At 36.5% G+C, this 21,929-nt stretch overlaps 1 protein-coding gene across 1 annotated transcript in view; it reads right to left on the bottom strand.

The window, feature by feature from the left end:
* Nucleotides 1-21,929, bottom strand: part of SUCLG2 (succinate-CoA ligase, GDP-forming, beta subunit) — a 231,940-nt gene that overhangs the window by 97,989 nt on the left and 112,022 nt on the right. Inside the window, exon 3 of the mRNA XM_009883621.1 lies at nt 9,646-9,787. Coding sequence (XP_009881923.1) covers nt 9,646-9,787 — 142 coding nt within the window. The remainder of the gene's footprint in view (nt 1-9,645; nt 9,788-21,929) is intronic.

The following is a 21,929-nucleotide window of genomic DNA, read 5'->3' as shown; positions in this document are numbered from 1 at the left end:
ATCCTTACACATCAATCACAGCCCATCCTAAACCACCACCTATTCCATAAAGACAAAAGGCAAAGCAAATTTAACAGAAACAATTGACAGATTAAGAAAAAAAGTAATTTTCTCAATTGAATTATATACAAAAGCGGTTATCCAACAACAGCACCTTCCTGCTGTATCCTGTGTCACCTGGGGGACACTAGTGGAGGTCAGGGAAATTATGACAGCATTAAAAGTAGGGCAATAACCAGAACCGTTGTCTAAAACACTCAATAGAAGAAACAGTAAGAGATGAAACAATAATTCAGAATTCAGTTAAAGAAAAGCATCTGAATAAGAGCTGTTTTTCCAGCGTAAGTTTAACTATTAATTTGAAGGAACCTATCACTACTCAAAACTTCACGGTTTGTACAGTTTCCCAGTTTTACTGTCTCTAAACCCAGCTCAGTTCCTCCTGTTCTTTAACGTGCCAGTCATCCGAGGCCCGACTACAAAACAAAAGGTCTCTCCATACACCTAGGAGCAATGAAAGGGTAACCAGAGCTAATGTCACATTTGCCCCCTTTGCAGATGAAACTGCAGCCTCAAAACCAGTTTCAAGGATAAAAATCTTCACGGTATGGAGGAGGGAACAGATTTTATATTTCTTTGAAGAAATTTCTACCAACCTACTGACCACGTGGAAGAGTTTTGCTAGGAAGAAGCTAACAGACACTACAAAAGAGGCCAATTATAAACTATCCTTGCCTCTGGAATGTCATCACCCCGCTCTTAGATTTTATACTAATTCAATTCAACTTGATTTTGCCTCCCATTAAAAAGTTTAAATTAAAAACCACACACGCCACATTTTACAGACGTAAGTGTCAATTACGTTTCTGACACCCTTATACAAGAGATTACACACTGACAGGCTGATCGCATAGAAGATGCAGAACTAAATAGCGCAGACCCATCAATCTCCAAAGCTTTGTCATCTCATTTCAAGTTTCTAACTAATAAACACTATTTCAAAATTAACACCTAAAACGTGTCGCCTGCCGAAGGTTTATACCATGTAAAGAGAAGAAGCACAATTCTTCTGATCGCAGTCACCCCAAAGATCACACCACCAATGCAGCCGCAGTAATGAGGCCCAGGGAGGAAAAACTACAGACCGCCAGCTGAGAATTTGATCTTTTCCACCACAAGTTAACCCCCTAATATTTGCAGTATTCGTTAGCAAAAATGTGCTAAGATATAGTAACTATAAACACATATATTTCTTTTAAATAAATACATCAGGCTTCACAAAAAATAAGAGAAGAATTCTCAAGTGAAAGTGACACATGGCTTCTGGACAACAACCATTAATTTATACCTTGTCCCATATAGTTTGTTAAAATACAAGTGCAAACTAAATGATTGATCAAGCAAGCTGGTATTGCTTTCAACGGTGCTGTAATTTATATCAAATAAAAAATTTGGATTCAGTTCTGCCTTGAAACACATGCAGTGAATGATGGCAGAATCCTAAAAAACAGCACAATGCATTTATCTTCCATCAGAAACAGACATTCCCAAAAGGGGATATGCTCTGGTATTCAGATAAAAACAGCAGCTATAAATACAGCTGATTTGGGAGGGGGAAAAAAAAAAACAAAAAAAAACCAAAACAAGACTCTTTAGTGTCACAGGTGGATTTTTACAACAGGTTTTACAAAGCATTTGCTTTGGCTTTAATTTATCACGTACATTCCAATGCAAGCCAGAGAAACAAGGAAAAACAAAACACGGAAAAGAAAGAAATTATTTGGTTTCAGCAATTGGCCCCCAAATATTTAGAAGCAGATGGGCATCTAGAGCGTAGAAGGTGTGATTTCTCTCCTTTACACAGCTGCGAGTACTGCAGAGAAAACAATGTTGTTTAGTGTTTCATACCTTACACATAAAGCATGTCTAATGGTTCTGATTTTATGCATAAAAAAATGAAAATTTCATGCAGCTGCTTCTCAATTACGCATCTGGTTATTGTTTTGCAGCTGCAAAACTACCTTGAAGAACTATAAAATACGGTGTGACAAGTCTGGAATAAATACCAGCAGTCATCTTGTACCTTCCTTGTGAAATGTTCATTTTTTTTTACCACCTGTTAAAATTCCTGAGTCAAGAGCTATGGCTTCTGTCACCTCCTTCTTTTATAAACAAAAATCCACTAAGATATTTAACACAACTGAAATTTGTAAATGACCACTTTCTATGGCACACATTAAATATAAAATTCAGTACCCTATTTCTAGAGTATTTTTTACTTTGTGTTGTTACTTCCAAGTAGCTATTTTGGTAATTTGATCAGAAATCCAACTCAGAGAACAATAAGTCAGCACAACATTAGTGTCAGACATCTGAAATGAGATTTTGATTTGTTAGCCCCCTAGCCATTACTCATATTACTATAAATCTATTGAATATGAAGACATTTGGTGACAAAGAATGGTTATAAAATACCCAACTACTGTAAGCAGTCTCAAGTTTGAATTTACTGACTCACACTCAGCATGTAATTTTCTAACAAAGGGAAGAGATAAGAAAAATAAAACAAATCTGTTTTTCATAACAATGCATTTGAAATTAACTATTTCTGCAATTCCTCATGAGACGGAGGGTCCTTCAAAGAATTTCCATATCTAAACTATTAATAAAGTAACAATTTGTAATTTAACTTGAAACGGAAAGGCTCAACTTGAAACAACACAATACCCAGTGGTAAGCTTTGACAAAATCTTTTTATTAATTTTGTTTCAAGAAGAATAAAACTCAAAATCAGTGCTAGGCAAGCTGCAAGTTTTTTTCTGCCTGTTTTCTGGCATGCAGGATGCAACACGTGGCCATTACCACCAAATGCGTGTGCTCTTCGACAGCTGCCCATTTTTCACACGGGTGCCAAGGGCTTACGTGGAAAAAAGTTGCTAAGCTGAGGAGGGGGAAGGAGGCAGGCAGTAAAGCCAAGTGAGAAACCCCTTGCAGGGTTTGCCAAGGATAATGCACTGCTCAAATACTGCTGTGCTTGAAATTCTGCGACTTCTTAGCAGTCTCTGGGAAAAAAAAAAAAAAAGGTTCTTAGCACAAAACCCAGAGGAAGGAGGGAAGCAAGGGGGAGGGAGAACAAGCAGGAATTACAAGATCCAAAACCAACCAAACAAAGCACATACACAAAGAGGAGAAAGGAGGAGTATTTTAGGGCTCATGTCCAGGGGCAAAGGTCCTGCCACACAGCAGTCTGCACAGCTGTTGTGCATGAAATCCTCAAATGGAAACCCTAATTCCACCTTCATTGTGCCTTTGTGTGGTTTAGCTTCCAAGACAGATTAAGTTAAAGCACCTAAAAGCAATCTGAGAGAAAATGAAGAATGGCCATAAAAAGACCTACTACTGAATAGGTGCCATACTCCAGACTTGCACTGTAGCTGTATCACAGCAAATTCACCGCGACTTTCTAACAAAATCCTTAGTAAAGCAGGTTTCAGTGAATACAGGCCTTCAACACCTTTCCTAACCACTCTCATTTTCCATGACTGATTTTTTCAACCAGTAGATGGGGTAAATAAATTGGATCACTAACATATAGATTACTAAGCCTACAAAAAATTACTTTAAACAAGAGTGCCATACAAGGCATCCCCTTTATAACCTTCACTTTTTTTTTTTATTTTCATTGTTTTCAGACGAGTGAGACTTTTTTTTCCTAATTTTGTTGTGCCAACAATTTAAAATTTTCTAAAAATTGAACCATTCCAAACTGGACAAACATAGAAAAATTTTTATTTGAACTGTTAGCAATCATTTGTTTTCTGATCATACACAAAAACATTAATTTCTGTGACCGCTATGTCAAGTAAATGGTGGTCAAAGCAAAGCACTTCAGCAATAAAAAGGTATGCACAGAAACATACAGCGGCTTTTAGCTGCACACAACTGCAAAATATTTGTTGTAAGTAGGGTAAAATATACCCAACTGTTTAGCATAAAAAAAGAAAGAGGCTTTTTCTTGTCAGAACTCATAAAGTGGAAGATGGCATTAGAAAGTAACAAGAGAAAATGGAAACAATGAGGGAAGGGCTCTAAGAAAGCATAGGAAATTGGACAAGGGACAGAAAGAGATTATAACCACAGACAATGTCACATTTTGTGGAGTTTTGAAATGGATGCATTCAAGTAGTGTCTATGAAGACTGGGAGTAAGAGTATTAATAGGTATTTCCTATTATTGAGAAGTTGCAGGAAAATGCAGATTCCCTCTAGTCTTAGATTCCACCACTCAGACAAGGCAAAGTCCATCAACTTAAAATGCGGTAAACAGAATAAGAGAAATACTCGTGCTCAATAATGCTGAACGTGGTTTAAAGGCAACTCATCCACCACTAGTTTTCTATTAAATTTAAAAGGTTGTTTTCTAAATACTTACCCATTTGAGAATAGAATCATATTAGTCAATAACTTACAGCATTATTTTGCCTGAAAGGATAGTTTCAGAAAGCCATAATTTAAGTATAAAGAACTTTAATAAAAGCTGTCAGAGAAAATAAGAGGACTTATGGGGGAACTGTTCCTTAACAGCGAGCAAGTCTGTTGCCTACAGCTCCATGGAACACTATTTCAGCAACACGTGATTTTTCAACATATGCAGAGAAGCATAATCCAAGGTACTCTAAAAAAAAAAAAATCACTAGTTACAACCACTAAGTACATAGAATTTTTTGAGAAATAACTCATTATGCACAGGTGAAAGATTATTACTACACAGTGAAATACACATGAGAAAGAAATAAGGAAATCACATAAATGCTGAAGGAGGCAATTCCTCTCCTATCTATCCTGACAGAGAGAAGAAGAAAGAGAATTAAATCATGTAAGCAAAGTACACGATGACAGTAAAAAAAGAGGTCAGCTAAGTAGGCTACAAACTCAAAGACTGAGGAGTAAATTAAGTCACTTCAAGATAACTTTAACAACAGGGGGCTGGTCTGTACAGGATACTCATAGAAAAGCTCTTCCTGGTATAACAAAAACCACCTAAATTCACATTTCTAGTATCCTCAGAAATATCAGGTTCAAGGATCTTTCTCATTTTTCCTAATGTAAAAGCTTAGATTAAATAGACAGCATTATCACCAACAATTTCTTCATAATCTATACAAAAAAGGACACTACTAAGCTAAAGATCAATTTTTGATCCCTTCTAAACACACACTGCTTTCGAGTGGCTTTCACAACTTGCATCGGAGAGATGAACTTTCAGATAAGGGATCTAAAACAGCATCTAAAACCACAGCCTGCCATCTAAATTAAACATAGCCAAGGGGAAAAAACCCAGCAGGCTGAGAGAAGAGGGAAACTGGTGATCACATGACTGAGAACTCTTTCAATATTCTCAAAAAAATGGTGAATAATAGGTGACAGGTAAATGACCTCATGGAAAGAGGCTTCAATAAACCTCTTCTGTTCTTTATAAAATACATGTTTACCTCTTCAGCCTGATATAAAAAGCATGCCTTTAGTCCAAAGCCGAATTTTATGAGTTCCCTCATGCATAAGGCAATAGAAATAGGGTATGCAGAGACTATATTTTGTTATACAATTTTTTAAAGAAAAGTGAATAAAAGCCTTGCACTCAATTCAATTGCATTTCTCTGCAATAGAGTGTGAACACTGCACCTGACTGATTCCTAAATGTAATGAAACACTCTAAGTGGCAACGGGCAGCACTCTATTGCTTTTGTTAAAAATCAGAAAAAACCTCACATGCCGAGCATCCAGCATCCACTTAGGACTGTCAGCATTTTCCACCACCTCTGTAAGTTCTCTCCTGATTCAAAGAGCCAATTGACAGTACATAGTAACACCCTCCAGCATAATTATAATCCCTTTCAGCTTTGTCCACCCACTAGTTTAAAACGATGGCTCACTTAATAACTTCTCCATCAGGCAGAACAGAAAGAACAGCGCACGAGCTGAAGCAGACTTGAGGGCCTGTGGTGGGGAAGGCTAGAGAAAACGATGGACCCTGAAATGATGCACAGTGCATCTGCCCAATACAAGCAATGAAAATGCGCACACCCTAATAGTCTGGGTATATGTATGCATATATAAGGGTTTTTTCCCCCCTATATCGATACTACAGTATGAGGAAAAGAAATAGCAAGAAAGGAAATGCTTTCTCTGGCTAAACAAGCCCTTAATGTATCACTGCATTAAGTGAAAATCAGATCTGGAGACTTGTGAGTTAACGGAGGAGCAGCCAGATGATCTTACATTTCAGACAAAAACTCGGCTCCCAAATATTTCACTTTGTTCTGCACTAGAACTGTAAGAACTTGTTTACAGGTTGTGTTTCTTCAGATGGCAGATCAAGCAATGCCATACTGTTGTAGCAAAACAACACGGCTTTTTCTTTCCTCTCTTGCAAACCTAGGAATTTTAACATGAAACACAAAACCATTTATGACTGCGTTTCTTGGTATTCTGTAAATATCGCCTTCTCTACAAGAGTTACACCTGAAAATTGCTTAGCACGTAAAAGGCAATGAATTCCTTGGGGCCTAATTCTGTATTCTTTATTGTGTACAACTTCTTTTGAAGTCAATATTAGTGATGTCATTTTAATTTTCTTCACATCTGCCATTCTTATCTTAGAAGAAAAAAAAACAATCCTTTAATTCCATTAAAAATTCCTTGTAGACTGCCTTTTGTGCTGTTGGTAAGTTTTGAAAATCTTTCTGAGAAAATTAATATTCAGTGTAGTCAGTGTACATATTAATAAAAATAGAGAGCGCAACAGAGGAAATGAGCAAACTATAACAAAAATGCTGATACTGGATAAAGGCAAACCCTTTCAAGAACACATGCGTTAACACCTTCCTGACAAGTGAAGACAGCAGCAAAAATTATCTAATCCCATCTCTTTCCATTGCATCAACAGGAAATCTAACAATAGCAAGACTGGTGACCACAGGCACTACAGCAGTACAGACAGCTCTGTCAAGCCTGTAGTGTTTAGTGAAATTGTGAAATTAATTTGTGAATACCACATTTTGTAAAGACTTCTGTGTCAGAAATTTCTATCCCTTTATCTGTACCCCTTTATCACACGCACAGACCCATGCGACTGATGTAACGCTGCAAGACTATAAAAGAAAATAATTGTTTCTCCTGTATTCATGATGACAAATCTATAAGAACCTCCTTTCACAATAAATACTGAACCTTTGACTTCCAAGTTTTGATAACTTTATTCTATTTTTATCTTAAAAATAGATTGGCAAGCATCCTGTCTTGTTTGCAGAAGCTAAAGTTAAGGACAGCTGCGATATGGCATACTACCTAAAACGCCAGATTTTTGAGCAGGACTTGGCAGGGGTGATTTGCCTCTCTTTTCACCATCTTTTACTGCAGAATGCCTGTCTATCAAGAGGAAGCTATCTCCATTGGTTATTTTATTTGGGGGTATTTTGTGTCTCCTGTAGGTTGAAGTTTTTTATTCTGCCAATAACTTTTTACTTTGTGTGGTTGCATATTCAGAGGACGGCAGCCCACATCAAATTGTGCAGATAAACCCAAGTGACAGAGATACTACTAGTCTGAAGGATCATAAAGAAGATAAATCTGGTGAAATCTTGAAACAACGGTGACCATGGTAGCAAAACTTGTGTTCTTGATGCTTAATTTTCAAAGTGCATGTTAGAAGTACAAGGGCAGCACACTATCAGAATGGTTACGAGGACGTTGTTAATTATTTAGTGGATCAATGGAGTGTGTCAATCAGTTCAACATGAAATAGCCTCAACACTATAAACCACAATTCTTTATTGCCCAATAACGCAGCATGCTTGAATGCAATTATATAAAATGAGGAAAGGTACAACTGACTGATAATATTCTGAAGTGTTAAAAAGCCAACCCAGTTAAAATACATACAATTTACCTGACAGAGTTTGATTAGCAAGTAATTAATTTGGTTTTATATTTCACTTTTCGTTAGTTAAATTTCAAGAGGTTTTTTTGTTTTTTTGTTTTTTTTTTCCTATAGACCAATATTTCTGTGATTTGCAAAGCAGGCAAGTTACGGAGGGTATTTAAAACAAATCTGGCATCATAAAACAGAAAAGGTTCACTGCCTTTCATGGAGTAATTTATTTCTCAAAATAGTTATAGGGATCAAGATTAGTAATAGTTATTGGATAGAACAATCCATTTACAAGTTCAATCATGAAGAGGAGAGTTTAAGTGCTGTAAGATTTGTGAAAAACCTGCCACAACTTCACTTAGCATTTCTTCATTTTCTCAGACATCCAGACATGAGAAAACCCTCCAATTCTATGAGCTTTGCATCAGTTTTCAGTTTGCACTGCCAAATGACCACAACAGTAGCATTTAACGTTTTTGTTTCAAATATATTTTCAAATATACTGGTTGACATAAGACGGTTTTGATTCCTGAAAAATAGATCACCTTAATAAAGTTACAGAGATCTAGCAAGACATTACGCGAACCCTATTCAGGTAACATTACGCGAACCCTATTCAGGTACTTGAGGTCCGATGAGACCTTTGATACGAGTAAGTTGTGTTAATTTACTTTCCAGTGTGCAAAACTGAAATGTATTTGAATAAGTGGCTTGTGCATTACGTAAAACATAAAACAAAAAACTTTCCTGTTACTAGACAATTAGACTACAATAACATCTGTCCTCTGGCATTTTGATTTATGATATATTAATAAAAGGTAAATGAAAAGAGGAAATCTATGTAAACTACCCTTAACTTGAAGTAGAAAACTTCTTTCAGAGTTAGAATTGAGTGACAAACATACCTGAACATATTTCCTTTTGAGAGAAAAGGTATTACATAAATTCATTTCTGACCCACATGACAATCTTATGTTCACCACACTAAAATGAGGATGTTATCAGAGAAGCAAAATGAAGTTCCAGAAGCATGGTCTTCTCTCTCAGCCACTGTCAAGTCCCTTTGTGATGGTAGGTAATTCAACTCACCTTTTTTCTCTCCACATGGTCTAACATGCACATGAACAAACATACATTTTTATAATTCTCTCCTACATATTTTATATCTTCATAGAATCATAGAAGAGTTGAGGTTGCAAGGACCTCCGGAGACCGTCTAGTCCAACCCACCTGCTCAAAGCTGGGTCAGCTAAAGCAGACTGTGTCCAACTGGGTTCTGAATATCTTCAAAAAAGGAGAATCCACAGCCTTTTCCTTCCTTTGCTTTTTAATAGAGCAATTTTTTATTTGAAAACAACTTTTTTTGCAAGTTCGTTTACTTCAGTTCCTTAAGTTATATCAAGTATACAACAACAAATAAATTACCTCAGAAACCATCCATGAACTTATTCTGAATTCTGAGTTATTCAAAATGACATAAATAATGTTAATTAAAGACTGCATACAAAAAATTTTAGAAATAAAGTTCTAAAGAAATATTGCTGTTATAAACTGTTGTTCACATATGAAATTAAGCATATATTTATGGTCTGGATAATATATCAAACCTTTTCAATAAGCACCAATTTGAAGATTGTGTACAGCTTATTAGAAAGCAATTTATTTTCCAGATTGCTATCTAGTGAAGCAGATTCCTCCCATTATCAGTCAACTTACTTAGTCTCTGAGCAGCCTCCAGGGCATCATTTGCAGAATCAGCTACAAAGAATCTCTGAACTGTAACCCCATGGTCTGCCATTAGTTTTTTGCTTTGGTACTCCTGCAGGTTCAGCCATCGTCTAGGGGTTAATTGAACAGCCTAGAAAAACGAGAGGGGAAAATAACATAATGCTCATTAAGAACAGTTCATGAGACAGCCAACTGAGCTCTTCCACCTTATGGTTATCTCAAACCAGCAGTTAAACAACACTGTTTCAGAGAAAAGGTAGAATACATATTGATTTAACTAAGTGCCTTTTCTTAACATTTGTGCATTCAAAGTACTCTGAAAGCTAAAGATATTTTTTTAAAAGCTACCCGAGGCTCACTGGGTGATCTTGGCTAGACAAAATGTCTTGCATTTAATATCAATGCAGATTGGTAAACTTAGCTTGAACTCTAAAGTCTATTTATGTTTTTATGTTACCCTCCGCTATAAAAATATTAAGACTGTTACCTTAAAGCAAATCCATTGTTTCTTATCAAATACCCTTATTTGCACTGAATTTTATATAATTCTTGCCTATAAAAATATTTCTACATATTCTATGCATTTATTGCAGCATATCTCAGAAGAAAAACAACTGACATGGAATTAGCATCATCTTGTAGGAAACTATAAACTAATGTACGTATTTTCAGTGGTCTGCTATCTATGCTTAGTTGGTTGTACTTACAGGGATATTTTGTTGAGGACACTAGCACAACCATGTCAGCCACGCAAGGCCAACAACAGTTGGAGAAGAATATACCTTCCATCCTCAACATGCCAGTTTAGGTGCTTGCATGTGCATATATATATGTATCATAGACACAAAGATATGGCAACCTTACACACACACAGACACCACGTTTGCTTGGCTTGGTGATAAACATTGAGTATAGACACTGTAAGTATAGACACAGGATAAATTGTCACAGACAAAAGCAATAATTAAGGAGCTGTCACTGACTCCTGGCAATGGTACAATGGCAAAGGTGGCACTGACACCTGGCAATGGTATAATCCCATTTTGTGCCAGCAAAAGATGTTCTTCCCACATAGAGAGACGAACTGTTGTTCTACTGGCAGACAGCCCGCAATCAATTCTTGGTTTCTCCTGAAGTAAGGAGCACAGTGTGCAAGCTAGCACTATATATTTAGATATGTTAGACAAAGAGGATTATTTACTATACTAATACTTTGATCTCTACCAGCATGATAAAAAATATTATCCTAATGCAACTTTATACTGAAAACAAAAAGCTTCCATGCTAAATCTTTCAATAATACATAACCTTTTCACAATACTAGAATTTTAAATGCTGTGCTGTATCAAAAGCAAACCTCCGCCTGTTCCTGCTTGCTTTGAAACACAGCACAAGAGATCGATGCATAAAGAAAATACAAACCCCATCTTTTACAGTACATAACCACATTTTCTGTAAAAGTGACTCCCACAGAACTTAAACGGTTACAAATAGCTCAGAATGACACGTTTTAAATTCTTTTAACCATAACCTGGTTAACATATTTTAGAAGAATAAAAAACTACATATTGTCAGTATGCTTTATGGCTATCTAATTCTAGGCATCATACAGGCACCTCAGCATGTTTTATATTCCTCCGTGTTATTCACAGACAGTATGTTATTACATTTATGCAATGCCTTCAAATGTAGGGTCAAAATTTAAAGTCACTTTCATAATTGTTGACATTTAATTTGTTTTCCTATTACAAGTTCTCTGCTAGGCTCTAACAGCTATTAATTCATGACCATTTCCACAAAGGGATTAACACGAGGAACTGAGAGGGACCTTGAAGGTCAATTCTAGCCTCATATAAAAAAAAGTCAGAAAATTTCAACCAAAAGCTGATGCCACAAGCCCACAGTTCCTATCAAGATACAGAAGAACTTTTGGCATGACTGAAGAAAATAGAAGTTTTGTCCCTGCCAATCATTTTCTCTTTTTCATTGTTTCTTTAAAGATTACCTCATAATAACATTATTATTATTATTATTATAATGAGGACTTCAGAATACATCGTTATTGATACATGCATATAATCCATACATATACACACACATGCACACTGAAGAGAAGCATCACCTCAATCTGCACAGGCAGCCAGGAGTCCACTAACATGTTATTTGACCGCTACCATAAGGCTCAAAGACATTTCCAAAGGCCTCCCCTTTCAGCTGTAAGCAGCAGCAAAGGAAAGAACATCCCAACATCGATCAGAAGCCGACCACATTTGCAGAGGGAGAGAGGGGAGAAAGGAGGAAAAAAACAATACAAATCTCCGTCTGACTAACTGGCTTTCAGCCATTCTGCTCTAGTTGAAAGTAGTATCTGATGTGTGCACTCTCTCCTCAAGGCCTGGAGCTACAGCAGGAGAACATCTACAAAGACATTCCTCAATCCATTTCTCTTGAGCGACAAGGAATTTACCAATCTGACTTCCAGGGTTCAGAAAAAGAAGCTTACACCTTTAGTTAAAGCGGATCGACTCATACCAAAATAAACAAAACCATCAATTCTAATTTAAATCTGAAAGGAAGAAACCTTGACTTAAACAATCAATTATACTCAAATTCTGTATCCGTACTTTCCAGAAGAAAGGTTAATTCTCCTGAGCTGGAAGTTGATTTGAAACAAAGGATAAGTCTATGCTAAGTTTGACAGCACTTTTTGCTCATCTGCTATATATTTATAAAGCTGATAGATACGGCTCTTTATTTTTATGTTATGCAATCTTGTATTTATTAGGAGCCAAAAGATCTTTGAGACACATGTCAAGCTGATCTTGGATAGAATTAAATAAATACAGAAAAAACAATGTTAAAGTTGCTGTATTAAATAAAAGCTGAGTGAAAAGTTTTACTAAGGATTTCTCTTTTATATAAAAGTATGATTTTACTTTCAATTTGTTTTTCTCTTATGCTTGTGTTTATTTACAACTAACTGGTTTATACAAAGATTTGTACAGCTTAGTAATACAGCCAATAAAATTTTGGTGAGTGAGTTTATAATTTAAGAACAAGTCTTCAAAAGAGCTTTTATTAATAATTTAGAACAATAAATCTGTTTCACATGTATGTGTGACTAAGATGATCTAAATTAAATAAACAAAAAGAAAGATATTCAAATAATCTTATTCTGGGGCAGACTTCTGTTGCTGTTGCTTGGCAAAAGTCTCTTTCAACACATCTTGTTTTCAAATCTTCTGTTTGAGTAGGAATTAAATAGTTAAGCAATTTGCAATGTAGCACAGTGTGTCAACTGACATCTCCACTGCTCATTCAAACCAGCAAGGCTTAAGTAATAACATCTTTTAAGGACTCTCTTAAATAATACGGACTGCAAAGGGCCACCACCTAATAAAGGCCACCAGTGATACCTCACAGCATGTGACAGATATGGAACAGAGATGACAGCAAGAAAAGCAGCCAAAGCTCTATTTGTTTTATGAAGAAAGGTCATCTCCAGTGCCACCCATCTGGTGTGCCTCACTCCAGCGTTAACGCTGCTCCAGCCTAGTTAATGAATAAAGCAAGCGTAACAGATCCAGCGGGAACCTGCAATAAGCTCTGTTCCCAACCACCCTCTTGGCACGTTACAAAAGTTTTTGTACAGATTTTCAAGTTGTAAAACGGCTACAACTCAAAATGTTCCACAAGGATACTCCAAATCATGGCTGAGATGTTAATAATCACATTACATTCACATCCAGTATGTGTGTATATATACATAAGCATATGGATGTAGGCTTATTCTCTTATAAAAATTAAACAACTAGCATTAAGATATTATGAGAATACTTCCTTCATAAATTATGAACCAGACAGGTCTGCAGAACACAGACAGGAAATAAGAGAATAATTCATTTGAAAGAACTGTCAAAGCAGTCCTGAGGGTGACAAAACAAAGATCCGGCCAAGAACTGTTGGCACAGAAAAGCAAAGCCACAAACTTAAGGTTAGAAAGCACACCCATTTTTTTTCCACTCCTGTATTATGTGATTCTAAGAGAGACTATCTTACTGAGTGCCGACTGAAGACTTTCAATCAAGACTTCCCACAAAAGACAAACTCCTGGTTGTGAATGAACTACTCAAAATGAATTAGCAGAGCCTACCACTGTACACAGGAGTACAATATATTTAAGAAACCAACTGTGACAGAGTCTGTATCAGAAGCTCTGAAGAGCAAGGAACGTGAAAAGCTTGCTTTAAAGCACTTGCCATATACACACCATCTGTTTTGGGAAGAGCAGGCAAAATAAAGCAGTTACAAGAGATGAAATAAAGCAAAAGCTTTGAATCTGTGAAGACAACTACTCTTTCAATACCATCTTGAAAGATCAACACAGTTGCAAACATATGCATTTGAGGCTCAAGGCACAAAAAAGAAGTGACCATGAGATATTAGAAATGTGAGTAAACAGAGGATTCCCTGAACGAATTCCCAAATCAAAGAAGTTTTGGTTGCAATAAATAAATGTCTGAATGATTTAAAAGGGACAGCAATAACAGAATCAATTAGTACAAGAATCTTGAAAAACCCTTGCCAGATGAAGTTCCCAACCCTCTCAAATATATTTATACCAAGCATTCATAAGAATTTGACCTGGGCTTCAAATACTACAAGTTTCTTGGACATCATAAATCTCTATGCATCCTACAGATAAGTACACACCTGATACTGAGCATAACAGTGCTACTGCACAAAGTTACAGCCTTAAGACAGCCTAGACAAGAGCCTACAAAGTTTTCAAAGAAAGCTATTTCCCATACCTAGTCTTCTACACGCAGCCATAACCTATCCCTTCCCCCTGAGACTTCTTAGGAGGACACTTTAACGCAGCACAGATTACAACCCCAGCATCACGTGCTTTTGTATTATTTATCTTCCCATTCTACAGCTCTACTCCTGTCAACAATTTAATTGCTCTCAGCAGCATTAGACAGCACTGCTAGAGTCACCAACGCCGTCCTGTCTCTCATGAAAGACAGACTGAGGAATTAGGTAATAAATTACCATCAGGAAAAATAATTTCATTCTCAAAGGGGGCAGGGGGGAAGCAAGCAAAAGGGAAACTAAAGCACAGGAAAGCAGAGACTACCTTTTAAGAATTTCTGTTCATTATTGATTCTTGTCGCCTTCTATTCCCAGCTTATTCCTGGCTTGAATGCTTTTATCTCCTCTCCCCACATACTAGTCAGAAAACCTTACTGGAAAACACCATACATCTCTCAGATCTTTCTATGCAACTTTATCATTGAAACACAGTATGTTCCAACAGTTTAAGATGAATCTGGTTTTCATCTGTTTCTTTATTGCAAGGTTGCATTGGAGTACATGGAGTACGTTCTGTCACTCCAGCCTGTGAAGAGGAGACTGGAAAAAGTACGCGGACTTTATTAAAAGCTGACTCCCTATGTGACATCTTATGTTTCATCTTCATAAGATGACAGGCAAAAACTAGAAAACTCTCCATTGGTGGCATTTTTCTGCTATCCTTAAGACATTTTTTCTAACAACAAAAAAAAGTTTTAAAACATCTGACTAAACTGACACAGTTCTCATTATTGTAAATATACCTTAACCTTGAATATTAACTTCAGCCAAGCTCTGAACAGCCCAAAGAAGGGCTGTAGGTCTAAACATATCTTCTAAACCCTTTTTTAGTGGCATTTTACTTATTAGCATGTTAGCTACAGTTTCTGTAACAAAGAAAAACTTAAAATCACTCCAGTAAACCTTAATGAAAATCCAGACAATATGTTTTCATGGAATGGAATAAAGAGAAACTAAAACTAAAGGATTTAGTCTTTTGAAAGCATATTCTTATTAAAAGGATAACATAAATATCATTCATAGCTCTGCTGAAGACTTCCAACAGCCCTTATATTACGAGAAAAAAAAAAAAAAGCTTTCATATGAGCTCTTTATGTGTGTTGTGTATTGATATATGCATTGTAGATGAAGAGTAACTCTCATTTGAGATTCAGATATGCCAGATAAGTAGAAAGGATGTTTTTTTCTTTATTTTAATTCACAAACAAGCTTTAAGAATAAATCAGTTCCTAAAACTAAGGAAAACATCATTAATAGCACACGTCCATGTTTTTATTTAAATTATTATTTAAAATACCAAAGTTTTAAAGAGGAATTAAATTCTTCCTAATAAGATATTTCCTAAGATTATGTTTCTAACATAAGTGTTTATCAAAGAGATTAATATATTTAAATGGCACTCTATTACAACTGATAATGTTTCCTTAGAGCCTGACAATAGCATAAAAATCCCAAAACTCAAGTAAGTGGAACCAAAGGCCTCAACTGAACAGTAACATGAAGTGAGATGAAGGCAGAATTATTTAATCAAGTACAAGTTTCACCCTGAATTGTCTCCTGCTGGCTAGAATTACTTGGCGTTTTCTAAAAGCACAAATAATTGGTATGGCTGGGGTTCACCTCTAATCTCCCTTCCCTTCTCCAGCCTCTACAATTTTTGTTACCAGTCAGAACCACACTAATACAAACTAAAAGTCTATTGAGTAACAAGCATTTCGGAAAACTACTGTTACTAGTAATTGCGTATTTTGTTCTGAAAATGCCTTCTGTTCAAAGTTACTTCTTGATATAACTAGATACCATGTTTGGTCCAATTATGTACATACAGCATTATTAAAATGAGTGGCATATGCATCCAGAAATCAAACATCTCTTTTTGACCATCTTAACAAGGCCAGGTGTTACCTAACTGTATCAGTGGTTTATTGAATACTGCTAGAGGAAAAAATTGATTGTTCACATGACCTGCATAATCTCTTCTCTACCACATTTTTGTTTGTATGTCTGGGTTTTTTTAATATAAAATGCTAAAGGCTCTGCACAAATAATGTATTTGGAGAGTAGCTTCATTATTCTTCCCCTATTCAGTTTGCCAACTCTTGAGCTGTCACATGGCAACAAAAAATAAATTGCATTACCTGAATAATATGGGCCAAAAAATATCAACATAGTTAAACAGGAGTGGAACTACAAGTATCCTTTATAGCAGAAACTGCTTCATTATAAGTAAAACAGATTTCAAAAACTCTGCAACAAAGAGACATCTTTGTCCTTCTATATGCAGCATTAACTACTCTGATGTGCAACATCTTTCAAATGACCCAGGAGGTATCTTCGGAGTGCTTGTTTTTGAAAAAAGAAAACACACATGCATAAAACCAGGAGAAACTGTCTTAATGTATTCCCCAAGAAGTTTGAGAATTGCATGTTAACTACTTCAGCAAAACTATGCTCAGAAACAAATGTTCCATATAATCATAAAACAAGAGCAGCATCAGTAATGCAACCTTCACCCAACTAGACTACTGATTATTTCTTATCCGAACCTGTATGCTGAAGTAATACCTCAGTACAATGCTTTTTCACTCTTTGGTCTCCCTGGTGAAACCTCTAAGGTTGACTCCAAGACTGATGATTCCACATAAATTCTGCTGTATATGGTGTGTATGCGGCAGGTACCAAACAATGTCACACTGGGGCAGGTAAGATAAACAGACAAGCTTTAATAAACAAACACGCAAAAAATGCCACGATGACATGCACTCATGCAAAAAAATCAGTGGCTTTTTGAAGCCAAATCAGCTCACAGCAGAGCCTTATCAGTAGCTGTGTCAGTAGAACAACTGAAGCTTGTGACGGGAACATTTTTAGTCAGCTGTATCGCCAACCGCTGTAACTTCGCGCTTGCCCTTCGACTCAATACTAAGCTACTCCTACAAGATAGCGTTCTTCCAAAAAGCAAAATAAAAGTAAAACAAGTTTTGAAAATAGTAATAAGGACTGGAGGACACAGCATTTTCAGGCAGACCCCACTACCTGCCTGTAGAATTCTCACATATTTTCTTCAAACATGAATGAATCATTTAACTCTCTTCTGTAATAAGTATATGAAAAAAGTGTTGAAAAGAAGAACTGAAAGGTCAAGTCTGACAAATAACCAGACTCAAATTATGACCTCTATAACAACCAAGACCTTTTGATCTTAAGAAAATGAATTTCAAAACATTTTCTGCAATTTCATGCCTAATTCCACGTGGAACTACCTTTGCTAAGCATCCACACTGACTAAGTATTTCACCATATCAAGTTCAGTGATCGAGTTTAGACAATTTCACTAAAAAAACCTAACCTTAAATACATATTTTCTCTTACCAAGACTCTTCAGGTCAAACCTCTACTTTTGGTAAATGCCAAATAATTCTAGCTATGGTAAGAGAACCCAGTGATAATCAGCACTGTTAAAGAAAACAAAACCACCACCACCACGCAGCAAATTTCTGGGATAATTGAGCGTCCCTTGACACAGCTATATAATTTGAGCAGCTCTACTGTTTACATTAACCTAGCTTAATGCATTTTATTGCGCAACTGTTAAAAGGAAGACACACTTTAGTGATATTCAACATTCCATTTTCATTCATGGTATGAGTGGAAGCCAGTATTAACATCGTGGAACAAAGATGGATCTCTTAAAAGCACCTGACAGTAAAGCTGGTCAAAGAAACGCATACTACTTTCTTCTCCCTCTGCTGCTCTACTGAAGTAATGTAGTTGTTAACTATGCTAACAGATCCTGTGCCAGTACAAAACAGCTCTTACCAACACAAATTACCTCTGCATGAATGCAAGTTGTATGTCAAATACATATAGTACCAAGTTTTAAAAATATGGACTATATTGTAACGGTTATGCTGGAAAGAAGTCATTTGGGGAAAAAGACTGTGGTGTCTATGAGGAAGCCTTTTAGAGGCATTCCATACCCAAAATAAAAAGGAAGTGTGTTTAGCATATCTTCTCTAAAATAAAAGCAGTTAACCGAAAAAAATAAAAAAAAAAAAATCTATTTGCTTACCCAACATATTCTACAGCATTCCAGTTTATTTGATTTGTGCGCTCTGACCTGTAATATAATTCCAAGCGCATATGGAAGAAAACAGATACACAAGGATGACAGTAATGAAACAGCATACCATTCATCAATATAAGAAATAAACCTTTATTATATTTATTGACATACAGCTACTGTAATTGACAAAGTTGTAGGAGAAGTTCCTATCAAAAAGGAACCATCAGAAATACAACTAAATGGCGTACCTTCATATAAACCACCTCGGGTACAGGTACATTTTATTAGGTCATATTCTTGAAATATACCACATAAACCACTGAAAACAAACTAAAATACTTATTTCAGTTTGCTGGCAGTGCTGACACAGAGAATAAGTATCCGTAGAGTTAGTCTGACAAGAAACAAAAATTTAGAGAAAAGGCACTACACTAAACAGAAAAAGTTTATCGCAAGTGTAAGCCATAAAAAGCAAACATACAGAGATTACCAGACTTTGTTCTGCAGGAAACCAAGTATTTCAAGCACAAAAGCAAACGGACAGACTCATGATAAGAGTGACCGGCTATAAGGTCTGCCATGTAAAGTCAAACCACACACCCTTCTCCGCAAAGATCATTAATGCCACATACCTATGGGTATAGTATGAAAGAGAGGACAACAAATGTCCTTCCCAAGTAAGTCGCGTTGGCTACCACAAATCAGTAATTTTAATCTTCCAAAGCAGGAGTTAGCATCCAGACCACCCTAATTAAAAGCCACAGAGGAAACCATTTTCCATCAACATCCCAAATTGTTCACTTTAGATTGCATACAGTGTGTCAGTGAGGTCCCTTTGGTATCAGCAGAGACCAGCAGCTTCATCCAACACCGAGCATTCTGAGCAAAGCCTCAACCTAGTCTTCTGTAGTATATTCATAAAGGATAAAACTGGTAAGCTAGTTTAGGAAGAAGTCTTGAGTATTTTCTTGACAAAACCAGAATTTCCATACTGTTGTCCACAGCAGTTAGGAATTACTTATTTCTTATAGCTTGTATCAAAACACTGCAAGCAATCTTGACCTTAAACATCAGCATTTGATTTTAAAATCTTCCACCGGAACAGCTGAAGACCTTTTAAGAGTTAAGTTCCATTATTTATTCCTACAAATGGGAATTCATTTTAACTGAATTAAAACCAAGGCAACATACCAACTCTAGTTAACGGTTATAGGCCTTTTAGTTTCAAATTTATTACTTAAAATACACCACACAAAATATCTTGAGCACTAAAACGCAGTATGTCTCAGAGAAAAAGAAAAAAATATCACACTTCCCAGTTCTTTAAAGGCTACAACATTTTGATCAATACACTGTAGGGGCAATTTACTGTTTTATACTACTGAACTGTATACTCGCTTTTCAGAATGAGTGAGATCTGTCGCTGCAATTGTTAAGGTTTACGTAACGCTCAACTTCAAATAAAATAAAAACCCATCATGAAATATGCCACTACATCGTTGTTTACTAAAGCTATACAGCCTGTTCTGGTGGATAATTATTACTATTCCTAACAGCTATATGACTCTTTGAAACAAGATGTCTATATTAAATAACCAAATTATTCTCTTCATATATGCAAAGAAATAGAAAAGTTGAGGGCTTGGTTATAAAAGGAGCACAAACACAGTTAATGTTATTATTACGATTTCTACTGTTAAATTAGACTCAGACAAACAGGTGAGTGGATGGCCAAGAGCTTGGAAAGCATAATTTTTGTTTAAGTATGCAAACTTTAAAAATGTCAAGACTGAAACAGACAACTTTCTGCTCAGAGCTCCACATTACTGAAAATCTAGCCATTATGCTGAGCAAGCACATCTTGATAGCAAAGCCCAAAGTTAAATCCTATTTTGGAAAATCTTTGCCCAGCATTGTCTTAATATTGTTTTTCAATTACCCAAATGAGCTTATTCAAAATTGAGCATTCTGAAGCCTCTGAAAACACTAATCCACCCTTTAAGTCATGCTTAGACTGAAGGAGAAGTGTATCAGCTCAATCCATAGGCAGTTTAGTGACATTCAAAGAGCAGCACACTTGAGTAATCGACCAATTGCTCCCTGTGTGCTTCTACACTCCAGGAAAACTACCGCTGTGTTAGACCTCCAGACTTCCAACCAAAGCTTACACGAGTTTAGACTTCACCACTCTTCCATATATTGCTGACATACTCTCACCCAGCTGTATAGCCCCTCTAGCAGCCAAGTGTTCTCTATTACTTGAAACCAAGGTACTGGAAGACATCATTACTACAGGGCTGTGGTTTCCCATTTCTGCTCAGATGACCCAGAGGCAAGCTGCCACCACAGCTCCCCGGCTGCTCACTCCTGTGCCCTCCCTCCCGTCCCCCGAGCCTGAGGTGGAGTGAACCCAGCAGAAAGCTTCTTTAGCTGCCCACTTAACACTGTGACCCAACCCATCAGAGGACCAGGTGAAGATGAGAGCCAGTGCAAGAGACACCCCAGCAATGCAGTGGTGGGGGCAGGACCAACCCTTCTGACAGTAGGTGGCCCTCACCCCAGGGTAGCAGAGACACTGGACCACACTGCCTGTTGCAAACTGAGCTTGAGGAAGACAACATGAAACTACACGCTAACGACTCAACGGCACATTCCTTCTGAAGCAATTACAGAAATTCACTGCAATTCGTTGTAGAGAACAGTAACACTCCAGAAGAGCTATACTTCACAAGTCTACAGTTTGAAAGAGTTAAAGGACTTTTTTTTATTATTATATTAGGTGTTTGTGTCACCATTTTAATTCTAGTTCACACAATCAGAACAAGTGCTTAGTTAAATCTTCCCCTGAAGACTTTCATATAGTTCAAGGAAAAGCCAATTTCTCTTGTCATACTGCAAGGTTCTTTTAATAGGAGCCACTGCAAAACAGAGATAGGAAGGCAGGAATCACAGCAGGAAACATCAAGATGGTGACAAACATCAAAGAAATAAAGGAAAGAGCTTTCTTGAACTAGTAACACGTCAATTTTAGAAAAGAAAGCTATTTTAACTGAAAAGCTAAAGAAGATATGTTTAGTCATCTCATCCTTTTTAGTTAAGAGAAACTACCTTCTCTTCCAACGCCAGGCAGCAGTCATTGTTCTAATGTAACATAATAAAGCAAGGATATAAACTACAGATTTGTTATCTGCAGATAACAAAGCATGCTAAAAACTAATAAATGCCAGCTGACATCACTTGTCTGTTCAGAAACAGGCAGTCACCAATTACTAACAGAATAAGAATTTGTTTAATGATTATGCTAATTTACTGAACTCTTATTAGACAGATA

The sequence above is a fragment of the Charadrius vociferus genome, unplaced genomic scaffold (assembly GCF_000708025.1).
Source record: "Charadrius vociferus isolate BGI_N301 unplaced genomic scaffold, ASM70802v2 scaffold324, whole genome shotgun sequence".
NCBI lineage: Eukaryota > Metazoa > Chordata > Aves > Charadriiformes > Charadriidae > Charadrius > Charadrius vociferus.
Note: the sequence above shows the minus strand (reverse complement) of the source record. Positions and strands in the feature narration are given on the sequence as shown.